The sequence below is a fragment of the Nilaparvata lugens genome, chromosome 2 (genome assembly GCF_014356525.2).
Source record: "Nilaparvata lugens isolate BPH chromosome 2, ASM1435652v1, whole genome shotgun sequence".
NCBI classification, from domain to species: domain Eukaryota; kingdom Metazoa; phylum Arthropoda; class Insecta; order Hemiptera; family Delphacidae; genus Nilaparvata; species Nilaparvata lugens.
Window position 1 is genome coordinate 9,138,935 of NC_052505.1, and position 25,970 is coordinate 9,164,904.

The 25,970-nt window shown below is 32.7% G+C and overlaps 1 protein-coding gene across 1 annotated transcript in view; it reads left to right on the forward strand.

Moving 5' to 3' along the window:
- LOC120349581 (ankyrin-2-like) overlaps positions 1–25,970 on the forward strand; it is a 60,886-nt gene that overhangs the window by 8,900 nt on the left and 26,016 nt on the right. The window contains exons 3-11 of the mRNA XM_039419981.1: positions 5,285–5,474; positions 6,570–6,705; positions 8,620–8,802; positions 10,327–10,453; positions 11,760–11,938; positions 13,103–13,160; positions 14,053–14,751; positions 17,726–17,794; positions 19,058–19,123. Coding sequence (XP_039275915.1) covers positions 5,285–5,474; positions 6,570–6,705; positions 8,620–8,802; positions 10,327–10,453; positions 11,760–11,938; positions 13,103–13,160; positions 14,053–14,751; positions 17,726–17,794; positions 19,058–19,123 — 1,707 coding nt within the window. The remainder of the gene's footprint in view (positions 1–5,284; positions 5,475–6,569; positions 6,706–8,619; positions 8,803–10,326; positions 10,454–11,759; positions 11,939–13,102; positions 13,161–14,052; positions 14,752–17,725; positions 17,795–19,057; positions 19,124–25,970) is intronic.

Here is a 25,970-nt window from a genome sequence, read left to right on the forward strand (position 1 = left end):
AAATTTTAAAATGTAAATTGAAGTTCTAAGATAGTATGATGTTGGTCATAATCTTACATATCAACAAAATGATCCACATAACCCGATAATCCCCAACCAATAATTGTCTCTAATTCACGTTCTGACGCATTGCTGCACGGTTTTGCTGGTCAGGTGTGTTTCGGAAAAGATCGCTCAAAGGTAAAGCAATGTCATTGGGCAACCCCTTCTACTCAATTCTTTTTCTATTTTGTATTTATCATTCATCACTATTATCATTTATCAAATATTATTCTACGCCCTGTACTAACTATTATTGATATGATTTGAAAATTGTCAAAACAATTCACTAAATTATTTGTCCTCTACACTACCATTTTGTTTCCTCTCCAAGCTATGGAGGATACCGATTGCAGCATTTCATCGATAAATTCTGATCCAAGAAGTTCGTAGGTCGCGAAAATGATAGAAATGAAAATGATCAGTGTAGAAATTTTCGTTCATTTCTAACTGATCTTTGAAAACTGTAAATGATTATTATGTTATTAATAATTGAAATAGTGTGGCTTGACTGTCACACTTCTCCATGTAAAGTTAATAATGATAATCTTGAATGAGATTTTCTCAAAATATTATTTTCAATGGTTGTCTTAGAATCTGAAGAATAGCACCCTTGAAAATGATTGGCCTATAAGTGCAATGTATCCTTTAGATTTGTCCTGTCATCACAGCTTGCAACGTATAGATTCCCGGATTGCAATTCCTGAATCAGTCAATCACAGTTCAAATACTCCAATTTGCGACTACTATTTAGTACACTAAAACCAAATTAATCTTCATTCTCAAAATGAAAAATAAATGAGCATATTGCATTATTATAAATTGTGAACATTCACTACAAAGACACAATCTGGGTTTACTATTGTGCTGGATCTAGTAATGCAGAATCATTCATGGATGAAATGTTTTAGCTCAGCATCAGTTCAAAACGTTACCGGATTCCTATTTCAGCAAGAAGCTTCAAAAATCTTTCATCACATGTTACTGGAAATTCCATGAAGCTTAAAATGAGACCTCTTAAGGATCTGAAATACCTATAAAAGAATTTGAAATAGATGATTGCATAAAGTTTTTCTTTCATAAGTCAGTTGATAATTATATTATTATTATTTTAGATTTTTGACCAGGATATCTTCACTCGAAATAATTTAGAACATTCTTTTTTCTTCTCCTTACTCTTCCTATGATTTTCCATTGAAATCACTCAACAGTGAAATCAGATTGTTAATTTCACAAATTGCTTAACTTCTTCATCTTTCAATTCAATCCTACCGTCGACAGATGGATAAATGTTTTGTCAACTTATATCTCCACCAGCCTTATCATTCCTACATCTTCTTGAAACGCTTCTACTGTATTAATTCAAGATTCAGAAATAATTATTTCAACTACTGACTACCCTAGAAGTTCACAAAATCATAATCTTACAAACTTTTCGTTTACAAAATAAAGGAAGATGTGTAGAGAATGAAGAATTGTCATAGATACTCTACAAACACTCTATATCATTATTATTTTTTGAAACCTTGACGATTAATAGCCTACATCCATATCTATTTATTCTTGCTATATATGAAGTCTCAAATTTCAAACATTTCAAAGCACTTTCATTTGTTTTAGTCATTTTCCCGAATTTAGTTTTCTTGATAATTTTTTAATCACTAAGTTATAGCGTTTGCATACAATCACTTCATAGGTATTCAAATTAATCTTCTTGAATATGAGTATCTCAATTTTAACAGAATAATAGAAATACTAGAGATAGGTAGGCCTACTAGTATTCTTCAAATTATCTGATTACGATGATTCGTGATTCTCACGCGTCCAAATTACAGAAAATTAATATTTCTCTAACCGAATTAGAGGTAGGATATCAGTAGCCTGGTCATTGCTATAGTAAGTCAACCTGAGAAGAATCCCAACATTCCTTCTCCTAATATTAATCATCCACTCCAGTAAATCAGGTCCTTTTTTGAACTTGTTGGTGATGCTGCAATCAATCTGTAAACAAACAAACAATCCACAATCAAATTTGAATTATATCACACCATTGGAATTTTACTTATAGGACAATCTCACCTTACTTGATATTATCGTTAAATCACCTGTAAAATTAAATGAATATAATATTCATTCTTATGATTTATAATATTTATGATAAATATATGCCTGTTCCCCGACGAGGGTCTTTTCTGAAACGTTTTCGCCGCTTGATTTGCATATTCAATCGTAGACAGCTAGATGCATCGTGCTTTTGGCCTGGCTTCTTCTATCATTTATCATCACCTCACGTCAGGTTACTTTCAATTATTTGTGTTCTATTCCATTTATCTATAGTTTATTAATAACTTAATGTTGGATGACACATATTTTCACGTACACGTAATGTATGTACAGTCATGTAAACATTTTCGTTTCATTCATACTGAGTACCGTAGAGTAGTGTAAAGTCGTTATGAATGTATTAGAGAATGATAGCAGTAGTTTGTCAAAAGTGCTTGAATAATTATTGTAATTTGTGCATTTATTTGGTCGGATATATTTTAGTAATAGTTTTAATAAATTTTAGTCGGTTTTTATATAATCATTGTTTTATATAATTGCCAAAGAAATTCCTATTTTATTTTAAATATTGATCATACTAGAATATTAAGGGCTACTTCTATCAATAAAAATGAAATAAAATGAAAATAGTAAAAAAAAACACTTAATATCTCTCTGAAAAAAGAAATTCCTATTTATTAAGGTACAATTTTATTACATTTTTATTTCCTGGTAGAATAATTAAAAATTCGCTTTAATATCTTATGTTAGGATTTAATTATAAGGTTCAGTGTAATTAAATTTATTAAATATTCGACAATGCGATGATCTTCGGTAGGCTACTGGTTTCACCTATAACTTTCTTGGTTTTACTAACCAATTGAGTTTATCCCAATATTCAGGTTTAAGAAGTTCAGGATAAGAGTTTAATATTATATTTTAATCAAAAGATAGTGTTCCAAAAATTTACAAATGAATTATTTCCTTGACTTTTGTCTTCAAGCATACTAATATGCTGAAATAGCATATCAATAATAGAATCAGGTTCGTGAAGCTCAGATGATTGGTTTGAGTGGATCATGATTGATTTTGAAGTTTTTGGATAACATTGGTGTTAAACAAAGTACGTTCTTCGTATTGATGTAAACAAGGTTGAGGAGAGCTCTTGAAAAATTGACCGTATTTAATGATAATTTTTGTTTATTGTCTGCAAAGTTTCAGGATATTTTGCATATAATCAATATTCAGTCAAAAATGTTGATTGGAAATCATCAGAATTTCAAATATTCAGTGGAGAGAAAAGAACTCATACCTCCTCTGCGATAGGAAAGCTGGGAAGATGCATTTGAGGAATTTGGCAGAATGTGTATCAAATTTCAACATTATTAGTATCGGAAATATTCCAGAAGATAGTATTTTTTTAAATATCAAACAAAAATGATCTCATTGAATTATATTCTCAAAAACCAATTAAATGAGCTTTTCCAAATGGTATCATATATGAATCAATTCCAGAATGGAATTGTTTCTATTGTTTAGAGTTTCAAATGTTCCCGTTGTTCATAATTATATAATAAAAATCTTCTCAAGACCTGATAGATTTAGATTATATTCTAGATTCAAGATTCTTGGTTTAGATTAAATCTCTTCAACTTCTTGCGTGTTTTTTGTAATAATTTTCCCCTTCATCGTTGCATTCACATCATTACATTGGAATCACTGCTCGATCTTCCTGCTTTAAATTAGTAGATGATATTACATTTTCAACTTGTCAATTCCATCATTGCAAGAAATTCTGGATTCACATTTCCCAAATCTCACATTCTCTTGAATACATTGTGATTAATATTTATCATAACAATGGTGGAAAAAAATCAATGAACAACAATTAATTGTACAAAACTTATATAAAAAACTCGACACTAATATACTATAATAGACTAATACAAATAAGTGTATACTCTCAAACAAATTTTACAAAGGTTTCAAGATAATTTCAATCAGAAAATAGGTCCTAGTTACTAAAAGATGTTACTAAAGATAACCTATAGTTACTGAAGATGATATTCAAATGCAGGTTACTTTTAACAATACTTTTATCTGTTTGATGAAATGAAAGTCTTATTATATTATTTCAATCATTAGATGGTGACTAGTTGCTCGAATAAGTCGACACCGTTTTTGAAGCCTACAAGAACGTTTCTGCTGTTAACATTATAGTATAATATCTATAAAGAAGCAACATTCAAAGCTTTTCAGTTACGTGGAAACAAATAGTTCTGGTTGATTATTATAGGTGAAATACTAATAGAGCAATTTCTCAGTCAAAAATACTGTGTTCTGTTCTACAACAAATACTATAGTGCAGAATATTTTCAATACTATACAGGATTATTTACTCACTATTTATAGGAACCTTTATTGGTACCTTTTTATTGGAGCGTCGATCTTTCAAGTAGCTACCTCTCAATAGAATCACCTCGAATTAATGTGCTTGCAGCCCAATGTAAAAAAGGCTATAAATGAAGTCATTACCTTGGAGAGTAGATTTTTAAAGTATAACTATCTCACAATAAAATAATTTCGAATTAATGTGATTGTAGTCATTTTTGACTGCACTTATAATTATAATTATAATACCAGTCATAATTATAATCACCAGTTAAAATTATAATACAGTTATAATTACTGTGACTGTGATTATTGGTCTATGAGTACTTCTCAACAAAACCATTCAGATTCTATCATTACTTGTAGTCCTATTTTACAACGCGCTATAAAAGGAGTCACTACTTCGGAGTCACTATCGGGGTGTGGATGTTCCAAGTAGTTCCCTACTTTCGAATGAAACCATTTCGAATGTGTTTGTAGTCAGTTGTGACTGTCAAGTAATTATTGGTCTATGAGTAACACAACTTCTTCCCAACAAAATCATTCAGATTCAATAGTTATAGTCCTATTGTAAAACGGGCTATAAAAGAAGTCACTGCCTTTCTATCGGGGTGTAGATCTTCCAAGTTGTTACCTACTTTTCAATTAAACCATTTAGAATGTGCTTGTAGTCATTTGTGACTGTCTAGTAATTTTTGGTCTTATAAATGAGTCCAATTTGACAATTAAATGGGATGTTCCCGGACAATGATGCTATGTGATGAAAATCAATTAAAACAAATTACGAGTGATTTTCTTTTGGTTTGGTCAGGTGGAACAACAAGAGCTCAATGGGAGGATGTGACAGGCTCAACTCCACTAACCTTTGTCAACGACTGTGTCTCGTTCACAACCACAGTTTCGGCCAGGTTCTGGCTGATGGACTGCCGAAACATCAGTGACGCAACCAAAATGGCAACAGAACTTTACAGGGAAGCCATCCACGTACCTTTCATGGCCAAGTAAGTACTTTCACTCTAGTACTTTCAAACTAGTTCAAACTAATACGCTCTGAGAATCATTCCTACTTGAATGTGATTTTCGAGCTCAAAATTTAAGTGTTTTTATTCTTTATTTTGTGAATTTATAGTTTGTTTCATGTTTTTAAGAAACTTTAATTATTAATCCATCCAAATTTAAAATTGTTTGTTTTATTCTAATTTATATTTTAGATTGTGATTTGATGTAGAAATTTGAATGGACATAACCTATAATATTTGGACAATTTAAAACTAAATTAGGAAATTGAAGAAGTTTTAGGCAATAGCCTGTTTTTTCTTTTCCGATTCTTGTATTTTTTTTGCTAACCTTATAAATAAATAAATAAATAAATAAATAATATAGAAATATATCACTGTGGAAGAATTTTACCATTTTTTTCGATGTGGAAGAATATAGAAAGTGATAGTCTAAAATTATATTAAAATACGTTTTCAGAATCATATCAACTTGAAAAAATATAGAAAGATTTCACAGTGGAAGAATATTACTTCCGAATTCATTTGATTTGGAAGTTCAAACTAAAATACTTTTTCAGAATTATTTCTACTTGAAAATATAAATAGTTGTTTGTACATCCACGGTCAAAAGTGCAACCTTTTCTTCTTGAACTCCTGAGAGGATAGTTTGTCGCCCCAGTTTGAGTCTGACGATTTCCCCCAGGAAGGAAACGTAGGCTACTTTTGATGACAATCATTATATCACATAACACGAAAAGCCACTAATTAGAAATGTTTTTATAAGTTACATTTTTAATTTTATCTAATTTCCATTGGAGTTAATAAATTGTAAAAATATTTTGCTTTAGAGATTATACTGGATGGTATGATCTTTGATGTTCAATAATTTACTGGAAGTGTAGCAATTTAGCTCATCCATAAAATTATCGCATTTTGTAAATTATTGAATCAAGAAGTTGTTGAAAAAGTACTTGTTTCTATGAAATTCGCTATTGAATCAATTCAAATATTTCAACTTATGAGTTAACATGGAATTAATTTTTATTTATAATATAGGCCTACAATACAAAATTTTCATCCGCTATTTTTATTTTACAGATTTGTTGTTTTCGCCAAGAGGATAGATATTCTAGAAGCTAGGTTAAGAGTATTTTGTATGACGGATGATAAAGAGGACAAGACTTTGGAACATCAAGAGCATTTCACTGAGGTTGCCAAAAGCCGAGATGTTGAGGTAAGCTACGCAAACCGTCATTTCGATTCATTTCCATGCAATCTTCCTGATTTCAATCTCCTGAGCAAGCAACTTATATCGATTGAAATTAGAAGCAACAGTATCTAACAATCAATCATTTATATAATTTCCTATTGAATTAGCATTTATGAAAAGAATTGCTTCAAATTCAATAACTAATTCCATTTTTTCTAAATTTCACGTGAATCTTCTCCTATTAATAGTACCGTATATTAATAGTTAACTACTATTTCAATATGAGTATTTGTCTCTATTTGTTTTGGAGGATACATTACCTCGGTTTGTAAAAACAATTGATAATTTAATCTTTCAATTAGTATTATAACTTTTATTAAGTAAAAGTAAGTACGTTTATTATATTATATTAATTTATATAATAAATTTGAACTTCTTCTTTTTATTGGCCCCCTCTGCCGTTACAGCGTAGGGGTACCAGCCTCGGTCCATCTCCTCCATGCAGTCCTATCCTCAGCCATTCTTCTCATATCTCTCATTGTCTTGCCTCTCTTCCTCCCCAATTCCTCCGAATAGCCTTCCCAATTCATCCTAGGTCTACCTCTCCGTCTCTTTCCTTCCCTCCTAGCCTCCTAGCCTCCATCTTTACTGGGCGACATTCTTGCATTCTAGTGAGGTGTCCAAACCATTTGAGTTGCCTTTCTTTTATGTCTTCCATCAGTGCTCTTCTTCCCACTTCTCCTCTCACTCTCTGATTTCGCCATCTATCGTGTCTTGTCTTTCCTATTACTCTTCTGTGGTACCTCATTTCTGCTGCAGTAACCTTACTCCAGTGTTTCTTGAGGGTTACCCAGCTTTCACTGCCATAAATGAGAGTTGGAGCAAACACACAATTAAATATTCTTTTCTTTGTCGTCATATTTAACTCTCTTTTGCCAACCACGGTGCTGTTCAGCTGGAAATATACATTCATTGCTTTTTTCACTTTGTTTGCAATTTCTCTATCTAGTTTTCCATCTGCACAGATAATTGCTCCCAGATACTCGTACTGGTCTACCTCATCCAGGGCCTTTCCTTTGCATGTTATTCCACAGCTCTCTCTCTCTCCCACCGCTACCCTCATAATCTTGCTTTTGCTCGTATTCACCTCCATTGATCTTCTTGACAAAACCTTTTCCCATACGTCAACTGCCTTCTGGAGTTTCCTTGCCCTGTCTTCCATCAGAACAATATCATCTGCGAATACCAAGGCCTGCAAGTATACTGGTCTAAGATTTTTATGACCCACTTTCATTTTTGGGGTGTTTCTTTTGCAATACTTTAGTATACTGTTCATAAAGATTATAAAGAGCAGGGGGCTGAGGCTATCTCCTTGTTTCATACCCTTTCTCATATCAAATTCCTGAGATACCTCCCCATCTATCCTTACCACTCCAACCGTTTTCCTATACAACGTTTGTACTGCTCTTATCAATCTGTCGCTGACTTCCAACTCTCTCATGGCACTCCATATTTCTCTTCTTGGGACCGAATCAAATGCAGCTCTCAGGTCTAAGAATGCCATAAAAATAGGTCTTCTCCTTATAAATTTGAACTATAAATCTAAATACAGTTAATTGTGCTTAAAGGATTAATCTTCATTCTGGAGTGTGTCATATTTATTTGAAATTTTGATTTTTCTTTTATTTGCAAAATAAAATTAGTTACAAACATAATGAATAAAATATAAATAAATTCCTACATTCTGGAGAAAAATATATACCAATATGACTGTGATATGTGTACAGAGTGTTCGAAAAGTCACTGTGCACTTAACTTATGAAATACTTGGTGCAAAGTAACTTTTCGAACTCTCTTTAAATAACATTTTGACTTTGTCTTGTGCTTTTTGGCTTAGTAACAATAGAGTTTCATTCATTTTTTGGTTGGTGATTTCAGGTTCTTGAGGGTAAACCGCAGTACGTTGAGTTTGCCGCCAACCTAGTGCCTGTTACCAAGTCAGGTGACCAACTGCAGCTTGGATTCAGGGCGTTCCGGGAAAACCGGCTGCCGTTCACCGTTCGCGTCAAAGACCCCCACGCCGAACCCATTGGAAGGACTCTGTTCATGCGGGAGCCTAAGGTATCTATTTCTCTATTTAGTCAAACACATTATCAGGGAAGAGGACTGGAATAACACCTTTCAACTCTGTCATTATCATTGATAAGTCGGTTTAGAACCATTTTCCTTTTCACATAGATTGAGCAAAGAGATGACAGTCATTAATAACTCGGTGGTTGAGTACCGTCCTCCCATTTTTCATAGATTGAGCAAAGCGATGACACTTTGAAATCAATCACTGAGGGAAGTTGAATTGAAGAGCATTTTCAATAATTCGGTGTTGAGTAACATTATCTTATTTCACATGGATAAAGTCAGTAAAATACTCCTCTTCCACCTTCCTAGAGCTTCATTCCATTTTTTCATTCAAAGTATGCAACTTTCTTGTTGATTTACTTTTCTACTACCACAAGCTGAAAAATTGACATTTCTCCTTAACTGTTCTGCTTTGGGTTTCAAATATTTACTTGATGTATGGCCCTGATAAAGCAAAAATCATTTCTTTAATTGATTCATTGCGGGTGCAAACATAGTACGAATGCAGCTTCAAGATTGAGAGTGTACGGTATGTATTGAGAGGTACGGTGGACCGACGAAGTATGCTTCAAGTTCGAGAGTGCTGCATTTAATGCATGTAATTCGATGGTGGCGGACTCTATATGCGCCACCATTTAAATACATGTATTACATTTTTGTCATTCTCAATCTTGAAGCTTCCTTCGCCACTCCACCATGTTTGCATCTTTACTGAATGAGCAAATTCAATTAAATAAGTAATTTTCGCTCAATGCCAGGACTCCAAAAAGTATATTTTGGCTGCAGCAACTCAACATCTCTATCTCCCCGATTCAGTACATCTTTCTCAGTCACACCAATTCTCTAGACATTGGCTATTACTTGGCTCTACTAATCACTAACCGTCATCAAAATATGCATTCTGTACATATAAGATTTTACTGTATTTCGATTAGAATTCACAACGATGGTAATTCAGTTTCAAATTGAAACGAGCATAATCCATATGATTTGATTGTACGGGAGCAGATGCTGTGGTTACTTCATAATGAAAAGATAAAGCTATGCAGAATCTATTTGTACCTTGAGATGCAAATACTCAATTGGCATTTTATTTTATTTTGTAATCGTATTTTCCCATATTGTAAAATTTTTTATTGCTTTTATTATGTATTTCTAAAGCTGCGTACAGATAACGCGCCTCCAACCCGCTCCGCCCTCGTTCCGCCCCCGCTCGGCATTCGCACCGATCATTACGACCGAACGTTACGGGAGATGTTAGCTCTTCTCGCGTTCCACTCTTGCTCCCCGGTCGATCATCAATCGCTCTGCTCGAGTTACGTTCGGTTGCGGAGCAGAGCGAAAGTCTGTACGCATCTTATGATGTAACTTTTTTATTTCTGCCAATAAAACCTAACATATCATTTTCAATTTATTTATAAATATATATTCAAGAAAAAACTAATGTAGGTAGTGGTATTGATAATATGAGTGTTTTTTCCTTTACATAAGCAATATGTTTGATTGCAGATTCCAAAGGGCGAGGCTCCTCAGCAACCCATATGCGTGCTGAACATAGTCCTACCAGAAGAGATAATACCTGAAACTAGCTTACCTGATCAAGATCTTCATAAGTACAGCTTTATCAAAGATTCCAGTAAGTGAATTTTTAATTGTGTCAATATGACATTGCTCAAATTATTTCTGTGAAAAAGTGCAAGAAACAAGAGAAGAAACGTGTGATTTCAGTGGAAATTTGTAAGATAGTGAAACAAAAACAAGAAACTAGAATGATATTCAACGTTTATCTCACTTCTTAACAAAAATTTAGAATCTTCTCTATCCTACTCAATAGATGAAACCAAATGTTTGTTGACCTGGCTAGCTGAGTCAGGTGTCAAAATTCCCAGGTTGATTAATTTCAGGGTCTTTGACGTGACATAATGACAGTTTTTAGACAGCGGGAATCTATGAGAAAAAATTCATATCCGGAACCCTATAATTGAAATTCATCTTCTATATGCTGACGGCTAACCCTAATATTATATTCAACTGAAACAATAAAATGTAATAAAAAATAGCTAAAACAAATAAAAAGCTCTATTCTTGTTGTGGCATGATATGACACGTTTTGCTACAAGAAAGGATGACTTATTACCTAGATGAACGAATTTTACATATTTAATCACTCTGGTATAAGTCCTAGTACTGTACGTATTTACCTAATTTCAATAATCCAGAATATTTTAGTGTTCCAACTAGTTTTACTTCATTATATTTCTGTACATAATGTTATTTAAGTTCTTCTGTTGAATTGGGAATAAATTGTAACCTGTATCTTTCCCAAGCTTTCAAGTTGTCTGTTGAAAATAATTTGACTAAGGGGGAACTACTGAATGTCGCAACTTAGAAACATGACTATGATTTACACAGCCTTCACCTAGGAAATGTAAATCACTTCAGGTTTTTGTTTGATACCCATGAACATCGTTTTCCCATTACATTCTATTCACACTCTATCTACATTCTCTCAATAGAATCACATTCTATTTATTCCACTTCACTTTGTCGTCTCTTTATTCTTTCAAACACCAATGGTGTTATTATTGAAAAATCACATTTATAAGACAAATTGTTTTGTTATAGTTTTTCCATCTCATTCTGGTTATTACAATTAATTTTCTTGAGATTTTTTTCCAAATACTGAAGGAATTATTATCAAATAATCACATTCAAGAAAAAAATTATGAGCTTGTCAAGCTTACTAGCTTATAATTTCCTGATTGATTCAATTATTGATGTAAAGGTTGTCAATTATTAGTTTGACAGCATTCAATTTGGATTCTCGTTTAATAATTATCGAGGTGGAGGTTGACAATATTATGAGATTGAGAGAATTCAATTTGGATTCGTGTTCAATAATAGGCTAATTATTTATTTGATAATTGTTTGATTTGTTTCAGGTGGCCTTGAATCGTATCAGAGAGCTGACCTGCGGCTGTCTGATATCAGCAACCTGCTTGGAGAAGACTGGATGCATCTGGCTGAGGAGCTGGGTGTATCTGTATCCGATATCAATAGACTGAAATCCGAGTGTCCAGGTAGTGTGGCGCAACAGGGTCTAGCCATGTTGAGGTTTTGGGTGCATCAAGCGGACAACAAAGCATCAGGTAGCCTCTTATAGGACTAATTTTACTATTCAAAATGTTCTATATAAAGCTTCCTCTTTTATTGTCATACAAATAAGAATAACAACAAGCACCCTTTAATATTTCATATTTTATTACTGCTTTACACGTTACAACTCCTAAGAATCATTTACAGATGACATTTAATAAAATATCAAAGGGTGATTGATGCTATTCTTGTTTCAATTATATATTCATCGCGGATGATGTCCTTTTGAGCTTTTTGATTGTACGTAGCGAATTGATGAGATGATCAAACGTCTATGCCATCAGCGGAATTCGACCCATGGATTCAATCCAGTTTATAATGAAATTTAGTTGAAACTGAAAATGAGCACTTTGTAGCCTATATGTTTTATCATTCAATTGTTTCTCATAACTTCTAGTCAATGACTAGAAATTTAATCATTCATCGTCATCTTTTAAGCAAGCTACTACCTCCTGTCAAACTTTCCATGTAGTGATGAAGCTCCTCTCTTGAGGAGTCTAGTCTCGAAACACACGTATTTAAGCAGGCGGCTCGAGACGCGTCCGTCGCTATACAGCCGTGACGGCTGGAGCACATATCCTATAAATTAATTAGATTCGATAACTCTTTGAATTTCTATGTTGTATGAACGTTATTGCGGCAGATGAATTAGAAGTGTTGGCTACTATATTGCTTATACGATTCCTATCTTATGGATCATCGAATCTTATGAATTTCTAGGTTTGTGCTCTAGCCGCGGCTGCTCTAACCACGCGTCTCTAGATGCCGCTAAGGAATTGCTTGTTTTGAGTGTTGTCAATCTCATTTTATGTATGCTATTTCCAAACTGATTGATTGAATTGTATGGTGGGTTATTGAGTTCGAAAGTTCATTAGAATCAGTTATTTTTATCTCCCAACACAACACCTATGTTTGACGTAGCTATTTTTCATTTTTTGACGGTAATTCTTGTTTGAAATACTACACATATACTCTCACTTTCATACATTGGAACTTGTCAAGCCACGAGCTCTTGTGATTAAACCTTTGATTAGATTAATACTAGTCTTATTATTCCAGTAAACTATCAGCATAATGGTGTTGACGACTCTTGAATTGTTTGTGAATTTTGCTTCAATCTAATTTACAGAAGGCAGAAGCAGAAGAACTGAGAAGAGTACAAGAGAGGATCCTCCAAAAAGCAGAAGGTGAATTAATAATTAGTAATAATAATTGTTGCTTGATAGTGCATGAGTGGCAATCTAACTAAAATAACTCATCCTTCCAAAACTTGATTGGTTTTTCTTCCAACTAATGTTTCCTTTCATTATTTCTCTTCAGCTGTGATCCTCGATTCATACCTATTATTTATTACAATGTTCTATCAGTTCATTCAATGTGACCTCATCAATAGTTTCTCAATAACATTTTAGTGTGATTGATGACGTGCATTAATTTGTATGTGACCCTGCCTGATTATAATAATTAGCAAGGTTAGTAGACTGTCTACTAATAATATTTAATTGATATATTAGGATATGTGTTTGTGAGATAATTCCTATCAGATTATTTGTTAATTATTCACCTCAATCTAACAAATTTATACACCATCATTTGCCCTAGAACACTTCTTGTCTTACTGCACAATTTAGATGGAAATGAATGTGGTAAAAACTTGATTGTTTAGATGTATTCCCCTACAACTGTATACATCATCATCATCTGTAATTCACTTCCCTGGAAAACTTTTTATCTCTTATTCCACAAATTAGATAAATATCATCATCCATCCATCTGTAGATAAATATCAATATAGTTCAAGGAAAAACTACATTGTTCAAGTGTATTTCCGTTTATCATTCATGATTTCCTGGCTCCAAAAATTAAGCTCAGTGTCATGATTAAAAAATGGCATTGTTTATCAGCTAGACCGTTCCTATAGATGGAAATGTGATTATTGTGTGTGTGTCGTAGAGGACGTTTTTCATGATAACTCATTTTAGAAAATCCTTTCTTCAAATAAGTAATTGCTCGTTTATTCCCTTTCTGCATCAATCCTCATTGTAATGGTAATTCATGTGCCTTTCATTACTTTCACAGGCAAAGAAATAGAAAAGGATGACAAAGAAGAGAGTAAATATGTGGCGGAAGAGAAAGAAGTTGAAGAGGAAGAAGAAGAGGTTGAAGAGGTTAAGAAGAGTGTTTCTGAACGAAGAAAGGAAATCGAAATGAGACTGTCACAGGAGAAGGAAAAAGTACCGAAATTGGAGAAACGGTTGTCTCAAGAAACAAAAGTTCTGACTGAGAAAGAAATAATAACATCGGACTCTACTAAAATACTAGATCAGCCATCAGAAAAAGAAATAGCAGAAGAGAAGAAATTCGAACCCGATAACGAAGTACCAGAGCCAGCTGAACTTTCGTTTGCTGAGAAACGATTGTCGTTTGAGAAAGGCTTGAAACAAGATGCCCTGAAAAAGGCCGATGATAAAACTGTCGACAGTCAGAAGTTTATCTTCGAGGAGCAGAAGGTTACCGTCCAGTCAGTTGCTCCTGCAGAAGTTCCTCCCAGGAAGACAGTCGAGCAGGAAGTCTCAGGTAAAGTGAAGGAGTCTGAAACGTTTGAATCTGTTGAGAAGAAGAAAACCACAGAGACAATAGCGTACAGCGATGACAGAAATGTCGTTATTAGCAATGACCAAACCGTATCTAGCCAAAGGCGGGACTCGCAATTAATGGAAGGCGTTACAGAAACATTTGATCGACTTGGGATGACCGCCTATGCTCCACAGCCACAAGGTAACAATCCAATCTCTCTCTTTTTCTAACATGCATGATTTTGTATAACCTGTCTTTGACGTTGCTGTGGTCCCAACTCTGTACTTCCCCTTTTCATAACAACTTGGAAAGTTTATTATTCATTTGAATCATCTTCATAACTATCAACCATGCTACTCTATTAATATGTTTCTACTGAATAAGTATTTATTTTATATATTGGAATATAAAACATCGACATGTAGTACATCATAAATACTAGTAGTTCTTTGAACAGTAGACCTCACGCAGTATTCTCATCCACAAGTACCTGATTGAAACTATAGACCTTATGGAAATACAGCTATAGACTGGCTTCTCCACACATCTGTGTAATCACTTGTCAGCTGATTTATGATGAATAATTCTATAGTCAGATTTTTACTCTAATATTGGCGTAAGAAGGAGGCTTCTTTTTCCTTTTATATTTCCTTGAAATGAAAAATTTCCAAAAACCTTGTATATACGTCGACGCACAATTAAAAAAGGAACATACCTGTCAAATTTCATGAAAACCTATTACCGCGTTTCGCCGTAAATGTGCAACATAAAAACATATAAACATTTAAACATTAAGAGAAATGCCAAACCGTCGTCTTGAATCTTAAACCTCACTTCGCTCGGTCAATTATTAAAATCAAAAAGAGATGAAAGCACAAAAGTTGATGAAGTAGGATACAGGACTAGGCAGAGATAATTCTAAATTATAGTCCTATTATCCATTCCGATCGAATAATATAAATAATAATGCAATAATATTATTATTTTAATAAAAATATTATTCATTTTTCGTTTCAAGACCAAGTTTATTTTTCCAATGGGTAGAGAAGATTCTATCATCACAGGAATAAACAACTGACACAATTTTGAAATTCAGATAAAAAATTTAAATTTGTGAAATGACAGTTACTTATCTAGACACGCCTCTAAAAGTTGTGTGTATGATTGAAAAATGAGTAAATTTCTTATTGTTATTTTAAGATATTCCAGACTTGCTAGGCTAACCCTGTACTTGCTTCGATAATTATTTATAAAACCATTGATATTCTGCTAATTGCTGATTTTATCAATCGAATAACATTTCACTTGAAATGATAATGAAGGAAAAATAATCTCATCGTAGAAAAAATATATGAGAAAGATCGTTTTTATTTGTTAGCTCTTGCTGGATTAGTTTGAAATTCACCATTGTTTGATATAGCTTGCTTTGTAGAATAAGTCGATAGGCTATAGATAGTGAATTTGATAATCATTTTAGGTAGAATAAGTATGGATTCAATTTTTAATTGAAAAAATAAAGACGATGACCTCTTGATCCATTCCAAATTGCGATGTATCAAGTCACGGTTTTAATGTTTTATACAACGACGTGCAGTCAATTATTCAAGTGAGTGAGCAATTTTGTTCACTTACTGACTGGAGTTCTTTCGAATGGCAAGTGTCCATTTGAAGTGTCTGTGACTGTCGAATATGGACGCTTGTCGTTCGAAATTACTCTAGTCAGTAAGTATAAACAATATTACTGATCTAAATTGACTACACGTCGTTGTATAAAACATTAAAACCATGATTTAAGAACATATTTTGTTTTCTTCAAGAATGGAAAATCAAATATTACAACTATTGGTAAGAGATTGTTCATTGCTTAGAGTTCTTTGCTTTTCAAATTATTATGATTTGCTCCTCTGATACCCCTAAAGAGTAAAACTATATTGAATGAAGAATATCAAGCTTTGATACTTTTAAAGACTATTATCAAGCCCTGACTTCCACAATTTGCCTTTCCATTGGTCGCAGATTAAAGTGCTACTGCCTTCAATTGGCCACATTTTCTCACACACCAATTTTACGACGACGCATAATATGTCATCCGCCGATTGTCGGTAGACATTGCTGAAGCATCTCGAAATCAAATCAAATCAAACTGTTTATTCCTCAAAAACAAAAACACAATTCATCTGACACCGATACAATTATATAATTTTAGCACACAGAGCTTCCACTATTATCATTTACATGAGAGTAAAAACGTCATATTTGTTCTTTATAACGATATTGTAAGTTTACTTGTTATTTGAAACTTGCTACTGGATCACGAAATAATAGTGAGCTACCTAACATCAAACTAACCAAGCTATGTTCAGAACTCCAGATGACAAAGCAATATCGGACGATAAATGGCAACGATGCTCTCAACGACACGACATCTGTCGGCAGACAATCGGAAGGCACCTTTGATGTGTGTGGAAGCTGTTCAATTAACGCTAGGTAGTCATTTCTACCCCACTAGGTACATCGTGACAACATCGTGTCGTAGCAAAATTGGTGTGTGAAACAGTTATTTCGTAATAATCCAAAGGGCATTATTTTTTCTTGCATCTCATGAGATTCCATGACCCCACTTCAGTCTTGGCTTTGTCACATGTCTTTTAAAACCAGGTTCACCCTCAAGGATTGCATCTATTCAATCATTCATGATGAATAAATAAATAGATAAATGACTAAATAAATATATTATAACTATTCATTCATTTATTGTATAAAACACTTTAATCATAATACAATAATGACATTGGAGGAAAAACTAGGCTGAGCCTGAACTATTTCTCTCCAAAAAATTGATAAATTTTAATGTTGTCCAAAAGTTAAGGTTATGATATCACACACTGCTTCGTCACTTGATTTTCGGTCCAGGAATAATGATTTGAAAATTTTGAATTTTGAAGGTTGATATTATACTCTAAATGAATCACTGAATGTATCACAATAAATTAAAAACTTCAGAATTGCACTTTTTTGAAAAATTTGAATACAAAATCAAAAACCTACTCACTATTAGTTATTTACAGTTAATATTCATTTTTTATACAGTTAGTTATCTAATTTATGAGTACTACGATATAGCATTTCACATTTCTTTGGAATTGCGTGATTCATTTTGCTTTTTCTCTTTCAGATCTGCTATCTCCAAAGGTCTCCAAGACTCCTCCTCCCAGCCCTGCCGAATTCAAGGACACTACAGCAGGTGACTTAATTGAATTGGAAATCAAATTGAGTGTTGAACATTTCTTCCAGTGTTTATTTTATTTCCTATTGTTTTTTTTTTTTGTTTTTTTTTTTTAAATCGAACAATTTATACAGATGATATTATTTCCAAAAATCCTCATCATAGCGGTAATTTTGGTACTAGATGGTTTGATATTATTTATCATAACTAAAAATTACCGCACGAGATAAGATAACCGTTATTAGTTTTGATTCTCCAAACCTTGGCATTAGATTAAACTCCTACAGTCTGATGATTACCAACAACAGGTCGAAACGATCGTCACTACCAATGTAAGTGCATCTTCACTCCAAAAGTGTTTTTTAAAATTCAAGTTTAATTTTAATAGTGAAAAAGTATGGATATACAACAGAGGATTCTCCAATACTTGGAAGAACGCATTTAAGTGAAATATCGCTGAAATTTTCTTTAGCTCCCGCCTCCCAATACTGCCTATAGGCCTTAGGCCTGGTAGTGGACCAATCGAAGTTCGTCAGTCCACAGTATTTTTGTCATCCAAGATCTAACATGTAGACTTTGTTGCACCCATATAGAAGTAATACATCTAATAGTGTTATTTTCTGTAGCAACTAGTGTTATTCGTATTGTTTTGAAAAGGCTGTAATTAGTTAGAGAATTGCTATCTATCAATTTCAAGAATATCAGATTATGTTGCCAATTTGAAATTGCTAATATTCAGTGTATTTCCTTGCGGATTTTCTAGTATTCAAATAAGTTCCATGACTGTGATAATAATTCAAAATCGTGGTTGAGTTAGATGCATTGTTCCCGCTATCATCAATATCATCGCCCCTGTCGTTAGTCATTTTGAAGTAGTTGAATAGCTAAAAATACAAACCGTTTATGTTAAATCTACTATATTTTGAATCATCAACGTTGAAGTAAGTAGATTGATAAATCACTTGCATTAATTGCTTACTTAACGGAGTACAAATGCTGTATCAAAACTGAGACAAACAGAACCAATCCACTTCCTTTTTCAATCAACCCACGATATTAAGAAAAAATAAAATAAAATCCTTTATGTAGCTCATAATGCGAAATACTAGATCGAGAATGACTTCCAATTGTTATAACAAATCATAGGTACAAATTAGTTTGAAATTGTGCAAATGGAAATTAATGAGTAATTGCATTTATTCACTTTGGATTTTTGTTTAATAATAATTTAATTGTAATTTATCAATCTCTCACTGAAAGTTGCTCTCAATTCGATTTCAGGAACAACAGCTTGGGAAGAGACAGCAACTGCTCAATTAACACAAGCAAAGTCCCAGACTGCAACAGGTGAGGATTATTACTGTGTTTGGCCTATTGCATTCATCATTGTCGCTTTGCCCATCTCTCCAGCTTTCTGTAGACAATCATTTTCTCATTCAACCTTTCATTCCCATGCCACTGTCGAATGAAAAATTTAAATTTCTTGAATAGGTATAGATGAGCCGTTTTGAAACGCGAAAGTAAAACAAATTACTCGAAAAACTCAGTTAACGATTAATTTTCATACTTCTCACAGATAATTGTCTTTTAATTCTCTTTCAAAATAATATTGAAAACCCCCAAGTTGAAGAAACGCATTCGGACTTGTCGAGAATAAGACGTGAGTTTTCAGTTTTTGACTCACATTTCTACTGTATTTTCTTTGAGAAAGGAATAGACAAAACTGCACTGCAGGCTACCGTTTATTGATCAGTTCTCATTTGGATTTCAAGCTTCAATACGTTATTCCCAAGTGACTGTTTGGAATTATAGGATACGACGTGAGTTTTCAGTTTTTGACCCACATTTCTACTGTATTTTCATTGAGAAAGGAATAGACAAAACTGCACTGCAAGCTATCGTATCAAATCTCACTTGGATTTCGAGCTTCCTTACGTACTTCCCAAGTGACTGTTTGAAATGATAAATTCGAACTATGAAACCCGTATTCCATGTTTGCTTCACGTATGTTTTCGTGTTTTGTTTGATTAATCATGTTTTGTGTGTAACTAACAGTTTTCACGTTTTCTGTGGTGTTGATGTTATCCACAAACATTACTGTCAAGTAATGTTTTCAACTTTGCATCTATTAGCACAAGCTCAGAAGATCTCTAAAGGTTTACAGCAATTATTATAATATATTTACGTTTTTAAATGAAGTTTGGAGTGGATTCTCTCGATAAGAATACCGACCAAAATAGAGTTTGAAGGGTAGAAGAAAGTTGTCTGTTTCAAGAGATTTGAAATCTTTGATTTGTTGCATTAAGGGTTGGATTTCCGGAAATGCAGAATTTGCTATCCCGACGCATCTACGAACTAATCTACGATTATCAATATTTTAGAATAGTTCAAGAGTTTGTGTTTATTATTATTATTATTGTTTATTATTCGAATTTTATAAAATCGACAGCCAAAATCAGAATTAAATAGTGTATTCCAGTGCTATTCGTTTTTGGAGTGGAAATTGTCGTGATGTGAACTTAAACCTACCTTGAAGAATTTATTGACAAAATTTAGGAACAGAAGAAGTTTTGGGCTGGCGCCTGTTTTTTCATTCCGATATTGTAATTGATTATCCAATGGATGAATGAATAAATGAACTCAATACGCTGGCTGTAGTCCTATTTACGTCTAGTATAAGGGGCCTAATTCCTGTGACTATTGGAAATATATATTTATTCATACATTGATAGATACAATATTATTCTCAACTATGAGTTATTGGTAAAGGAACAACAGGCTTGAAGCCCAAAACTGTTCCTTTCTCAAATTTGGATGGAAATTGTCTAAAAATAGGTTATTTATGTCCATCAATGATAATGATAATTTAACGTCATACTAATGAATCATTCAACGTTTCAACTACTTATAAAAATACGTTTTGAATAAACGGTTGACATTGAAACTAGCTTTTTTAACATCAGAACACATGGATTACTTATATGGACCGTAACCTGTAAGTGATTGTCACATATCTGATCTCAGAATATAAATAGAAATCGATCAGGAATGATGTACTTGTTGTAATGGCAATCGCGCAACACAGAAACCCAGAAAATGCTTTAGAGGTCACATGTTGAGAGAAGTAGTCATTGTAAAATGAAGAGGTTTCGGTTGGCGTAATCCTTTTAGTCTAGGCCTGCTTCACATATCACGTGTCAAGTTGCACGTCATTGTTAACCGTCTCTGAGATAGACCTGAATACCTTTCCCAAGCTATCTATATCCAGTACCTAATACCTATTAAAATGTGCAATAATCCATGTTGCATTTGATAATATATTATGCTAGGATTATAATTGAAGTCAATTCTTCATATTATAATTTACTTGACTTGGAATATCAAACTTAAACTTGAAGAGAAATTTAAATTCTTATATTCCAGTTTCAAGTTTTATTGTTTACATCAGTAAAAAAGAACTAAATACAAAACATCCTATCAGATGCCTATAACCAACAATTTAAATAATTTTAATAAATTAATTTTAATTTTAATTTTTAAAATAATTTTAATTTTGACACTATATTATAATGTATCATTAATAAAGTAGAAATTAACTTCAAACCTATAAGTACACAACTCATATTAAAATTTTCGAATGATGTAACTGATGATGATAATGAACCTAAACATGTTATGTGAGAACCGATGCAAACAAAAATACTATTCATAGCTTCCGCAAAGCCCTTGTCAGTGAATAGGAGTTTCAATAATTGGACATATGAAAAAGATAAGACACATACACACACGCATTCACACAGTCATCAAATTCGACAATTGACACATATTTCAAGCTATCAAATAAGCAAGAAACAACAAAAATGTATCTTCAATAATATAATAATAATAATATTCGTATGCTTTTGCTGGAAAGTTCCTTATGGGAAGTTGCCACCCTGAATATTTGAGCCGTCTGAGGGTCTCACGACTTCGACCGGGACCGCCAGTTTAATTTGTTCATTCAATAAGACGAATTATAAAGTACTCACTCGAAAAATGTAATCTCTGAATGTAGAACCGAAACTCGTTTCATAGATATGATTTCACTAATGCGCTTTCCAAGATTTGGAGGCGGAAAAGTGACTGTTGAAATAGTTTTATTAAACACACGTACTATGTTATATGTTTAGCTTTGGAGTTTAGCTTTATCTCCTCTAAAGGAGGTAACATCCTCAATAAAAAGTCAATTGATACACTGTAGCTCCAGTATTTTCTTTATTAGAGAACGGTATTGTACCAATCGTTCTCAGTATGAATAAAATTTATAGCAAAATTATTTTTCGGTTCAACTTTAAAGATGTAGTAATTGATTGAATTGTCGGATTGATAGCTCCGAGTACCGATTATGGTCATAATTGTATGAAATGCGTTCGTGATTTTAACATGAGGTTTTTCTGTGAAGAAAATATTCAAACAAATAGATTCTGTGTCATAAAATGGATTGCTAATTTTGCATAAATTTCGAATACATATTTAACATTTTCGATATTTTGCATACATTTCAAATTCGAAGAAAATATTCAAATGGTATTTAATTATGGTAATCAAACAAATGAGTTTGATTCATTGAATAGCCCAAATGAGCATAAATTTCGAATATATGTAAAATCCAAATAGAGTATATGAATAATATTCAATAATGGTTTTTAAATGAGTTGGTGTCGATGGAAAGGTATTCTACTTGATTTTGGATGAATTAATATTAGCTGCCTACTAGTTGGAAAATTAAAATATTTATTTACTTTATCAATAAGTTACAAACGATCGCCATTACATGTGAGGGAATAAAAAAAAATACAGTACTGTTGGCACATTTTTCTCTTAGTGTGCATTCTGTATTATTGAATCCAAATTCAACTCTTGCTCAGTAAGATGAATTATGTTCAAATTGAAATAATATTTTGGAGAGTATTGAATCTCGACTGTTGCTATCCATGACGCAACTAGTACCATACAGCTTTATGTTTTGTCAAGTGGAGATCCCTTCGTTCAACAGGGAGGGATATCATTTACCTTCTACGAAACAAGAGCAACTCTTTTCATGCTGTCAGGTTGGCAGAACACTCCTTGCGGTCACGTGTCAACTTCTAAGTTGTGAGTTAAGCCCAATAAACTTGACGCTATTCTTGCTTCTCTTTCGAGCTATCGTCTTAGCCGTAAACATCGATTTCAAACGCGCTTCCATTTACTTGGAATCATTTAACTTTTGGTTCGGATCTTCTATTATCTGGAGTGGGGGTTACCTGTGATTTCAGGTGAGCTGTATTTTTTAAACTACTTTGAGGTATTTGACTAATATTAACTTGAGTACATCCAATACGTACTGTAAAAGATGTATGAATATGAAAAGCAGAAAATTGTGAATAGTCATCACTATTTCGGCTTTCATTCCTTCAGAATGACTATGAATAGTCGTCATGAATGACTTATGCCTTCACCATTTACAAATGCATTAATGTGATTGCTTTCAAGGGGAATATAAATTATTGAATATATTAAATCACATCCTTTTCATCCTAAGTATGCATCAATAAATGAATACAGTAATATCTTGAACAGTATCCATTTCTTGCAATCATGAATTATGAAGTAATTTTATTTGTGCTTGAATAAACTGATTCAAATATTGAATTACTCGTTTCACTCTATGAGAGTTATTTCAACATTTAGATGGGAAAATATAGGCTATCCTATTTATTGTTATATAGTACTGTATAATAATAGAATATCTCAATATCTAGACCAACTACAATACAAGACTATTTTCTACTAAATTGATGGAATTAATATTTTGCCCGAACTGAATTAATTACACATCAATCACTATGAATGCATTTGTAATCTGAAAAAAATGAATTATCATTTAGATGAGAATTAACAAGATAAGATTCGTTTGAATAATTTAGTTTATTTATCATTATATTAATATTTATTATACACTCCATGTGGATCTTTTCACTCATTTTTTATTGTTTATTACAAGTAAATTGCTGTACTGCCTATTATGATAGATGAAGAAATTCTCTGTCTGTGAATTAACCGAATCAATTGTTTTCGAATTAATTCATTCATTTGTTTATTATAAATATGTAAAATTCGCTAACCTTAGGAATTTTCCTTCGCAATTGTTTGTTGAGTTCCGTTGCTGTCTTTCCTTTGATTGTTCAAGGCTCACGAATAAATTTTGCGAACAAAAATATTAAAACATGATGGTCTCTTGATCCATTCCGAACTGCGATGCATTAACACACTATTTTGATGTTTTCTACGACAACGACAAATATTTGATTTTTTCCCTGAATCGTCATCTGAATAGATCTATCTATTTGTATTTGAATTACTTTTCCTTGATAATCAATAGGCACTTCTGGTTCTATATCATCATCGTTTGTCTCTGTTGACGGTCGCTGATCTCCTCACATGGATTTCTTGTTTCTTTTTCCCCAATTCTTTCAGGAAAATCTGATCAATTTTTCAGATTCGAGGAAAGTTGGTTATATATTTTCATTCCATCATAATATGGTCCTTTTTCCAAGAGGATCAATCTATGTCTCGGGTAACCCAGGATCGAGTGACTGTTCGCTGTTCCTAGTATTGTAGGTATGATTAAGGATTTCATCTTGTCCCACATTTTATTGTATGTCTTGGCCTCTATATCCTACTAATTATTTGACGTTTATGGCTCTTAGGTAACGTTTGCCCAAAAGTATCTTGGAATACTCTTTTTTATTATTAAAATAAATTAACATCACAATCTTATAATCATATAGGATATCTGCGGCGATTATCATTTTAATTCTTAATTTGAAAGTGATTTGACATCAAACTATTTCTCAACAGGAAGGAATTATACGCAAAACTGACTAGTTTGGTGAGCATATAGATGAATAACTTTGTTATCCCTTTGAAGAATAAATAATGTTCTCTCTGAGTTTGAGAATGTTTCACGTTCCGAAGAAACACTCTGAATAATTACTGTTGAAAAAGTAAAGGTAACAAATACTTTGTCAAAGAATTTGTTAGAAACGGAATGATATCTCTTTTCGATAATGGTTTATGCAGTGATTAAATGTTGTATATATATTTATAGATGTTCTGATAGATATACTTCTCCATTCTTCTCTAAATTTTCTTCAAAGCCAAAGTTGAAAAATTCAATAAAAATGTTACATCAAAATTCTATTGTGATATATAAAGATTTGTCTTTCAAGTCTGAAAAATGCCAATTCTTTGTGGTTATTGTCGTGAAAAAAAATCATTAGACAGTGGCATAAAAATCAGCCCACACATTATCTCATAATACAGTAAACTGCACAAACACTTTGATTAGTATGAATAATAATAATTATTATATCATCCATCAACATAAATTATGCATTCGCCCCCTTACCAATCTATCTTGTAGGCAAGTATTCTGCTATTTGAATCTCCAATACAGGTACAGCTATTGTAAAATATATTTTTCAAGGTATCATTATCATAGAATCATTATCCAGCATTATTGATTATAAATGAAAAGATAAATATCATTGGAAAAATCTCCGAACATATTTTGAATATCAATAAGTTGAGTTGCTAATGTTTTTGCACAAGCAGTAGGTTGATTTTCTAGCTTCTTTCTTCCAGTAAACACACGCTTTAAGTCATTTTTGTGTGAATTTAATTTGATTTGCACATTTCTTATTTTGCTTCCATATTCATTTTTTTCTTTGAGTCAATGATAACATAATTTTGAGTACATAAATATCTGTGATATTCCTCTCGAGCATATTATTAGAATTAAATACTTGTTTAGACTGAATTGAGGATAACATATAAATGCAGATATCTCTGTGGTATTTCTCTCGTGTATATTATAAGTAATATATCCTTGTTGAAATTCAATTTAAGATATTCAATCAATGATCAGTTTGCGCAAAAATTAAAAAGACGCAACAAGTGTTTGTTCCTATACTTTTTATTTTTATAAATTTATGTTTTAGTTCCAGGCTCTCAAACTCGGCATAAACTATCAGTGACTACTACCTTAGAGATTTCCCAACCGGCAGTCTGTAAATTAGTTATCACTGACACGTACAACATCTCATTCAATTAATCATCTCCATCCATTGAATCCGATTACTTATTAAAGTATCAACTGCTATTAAATTTATAA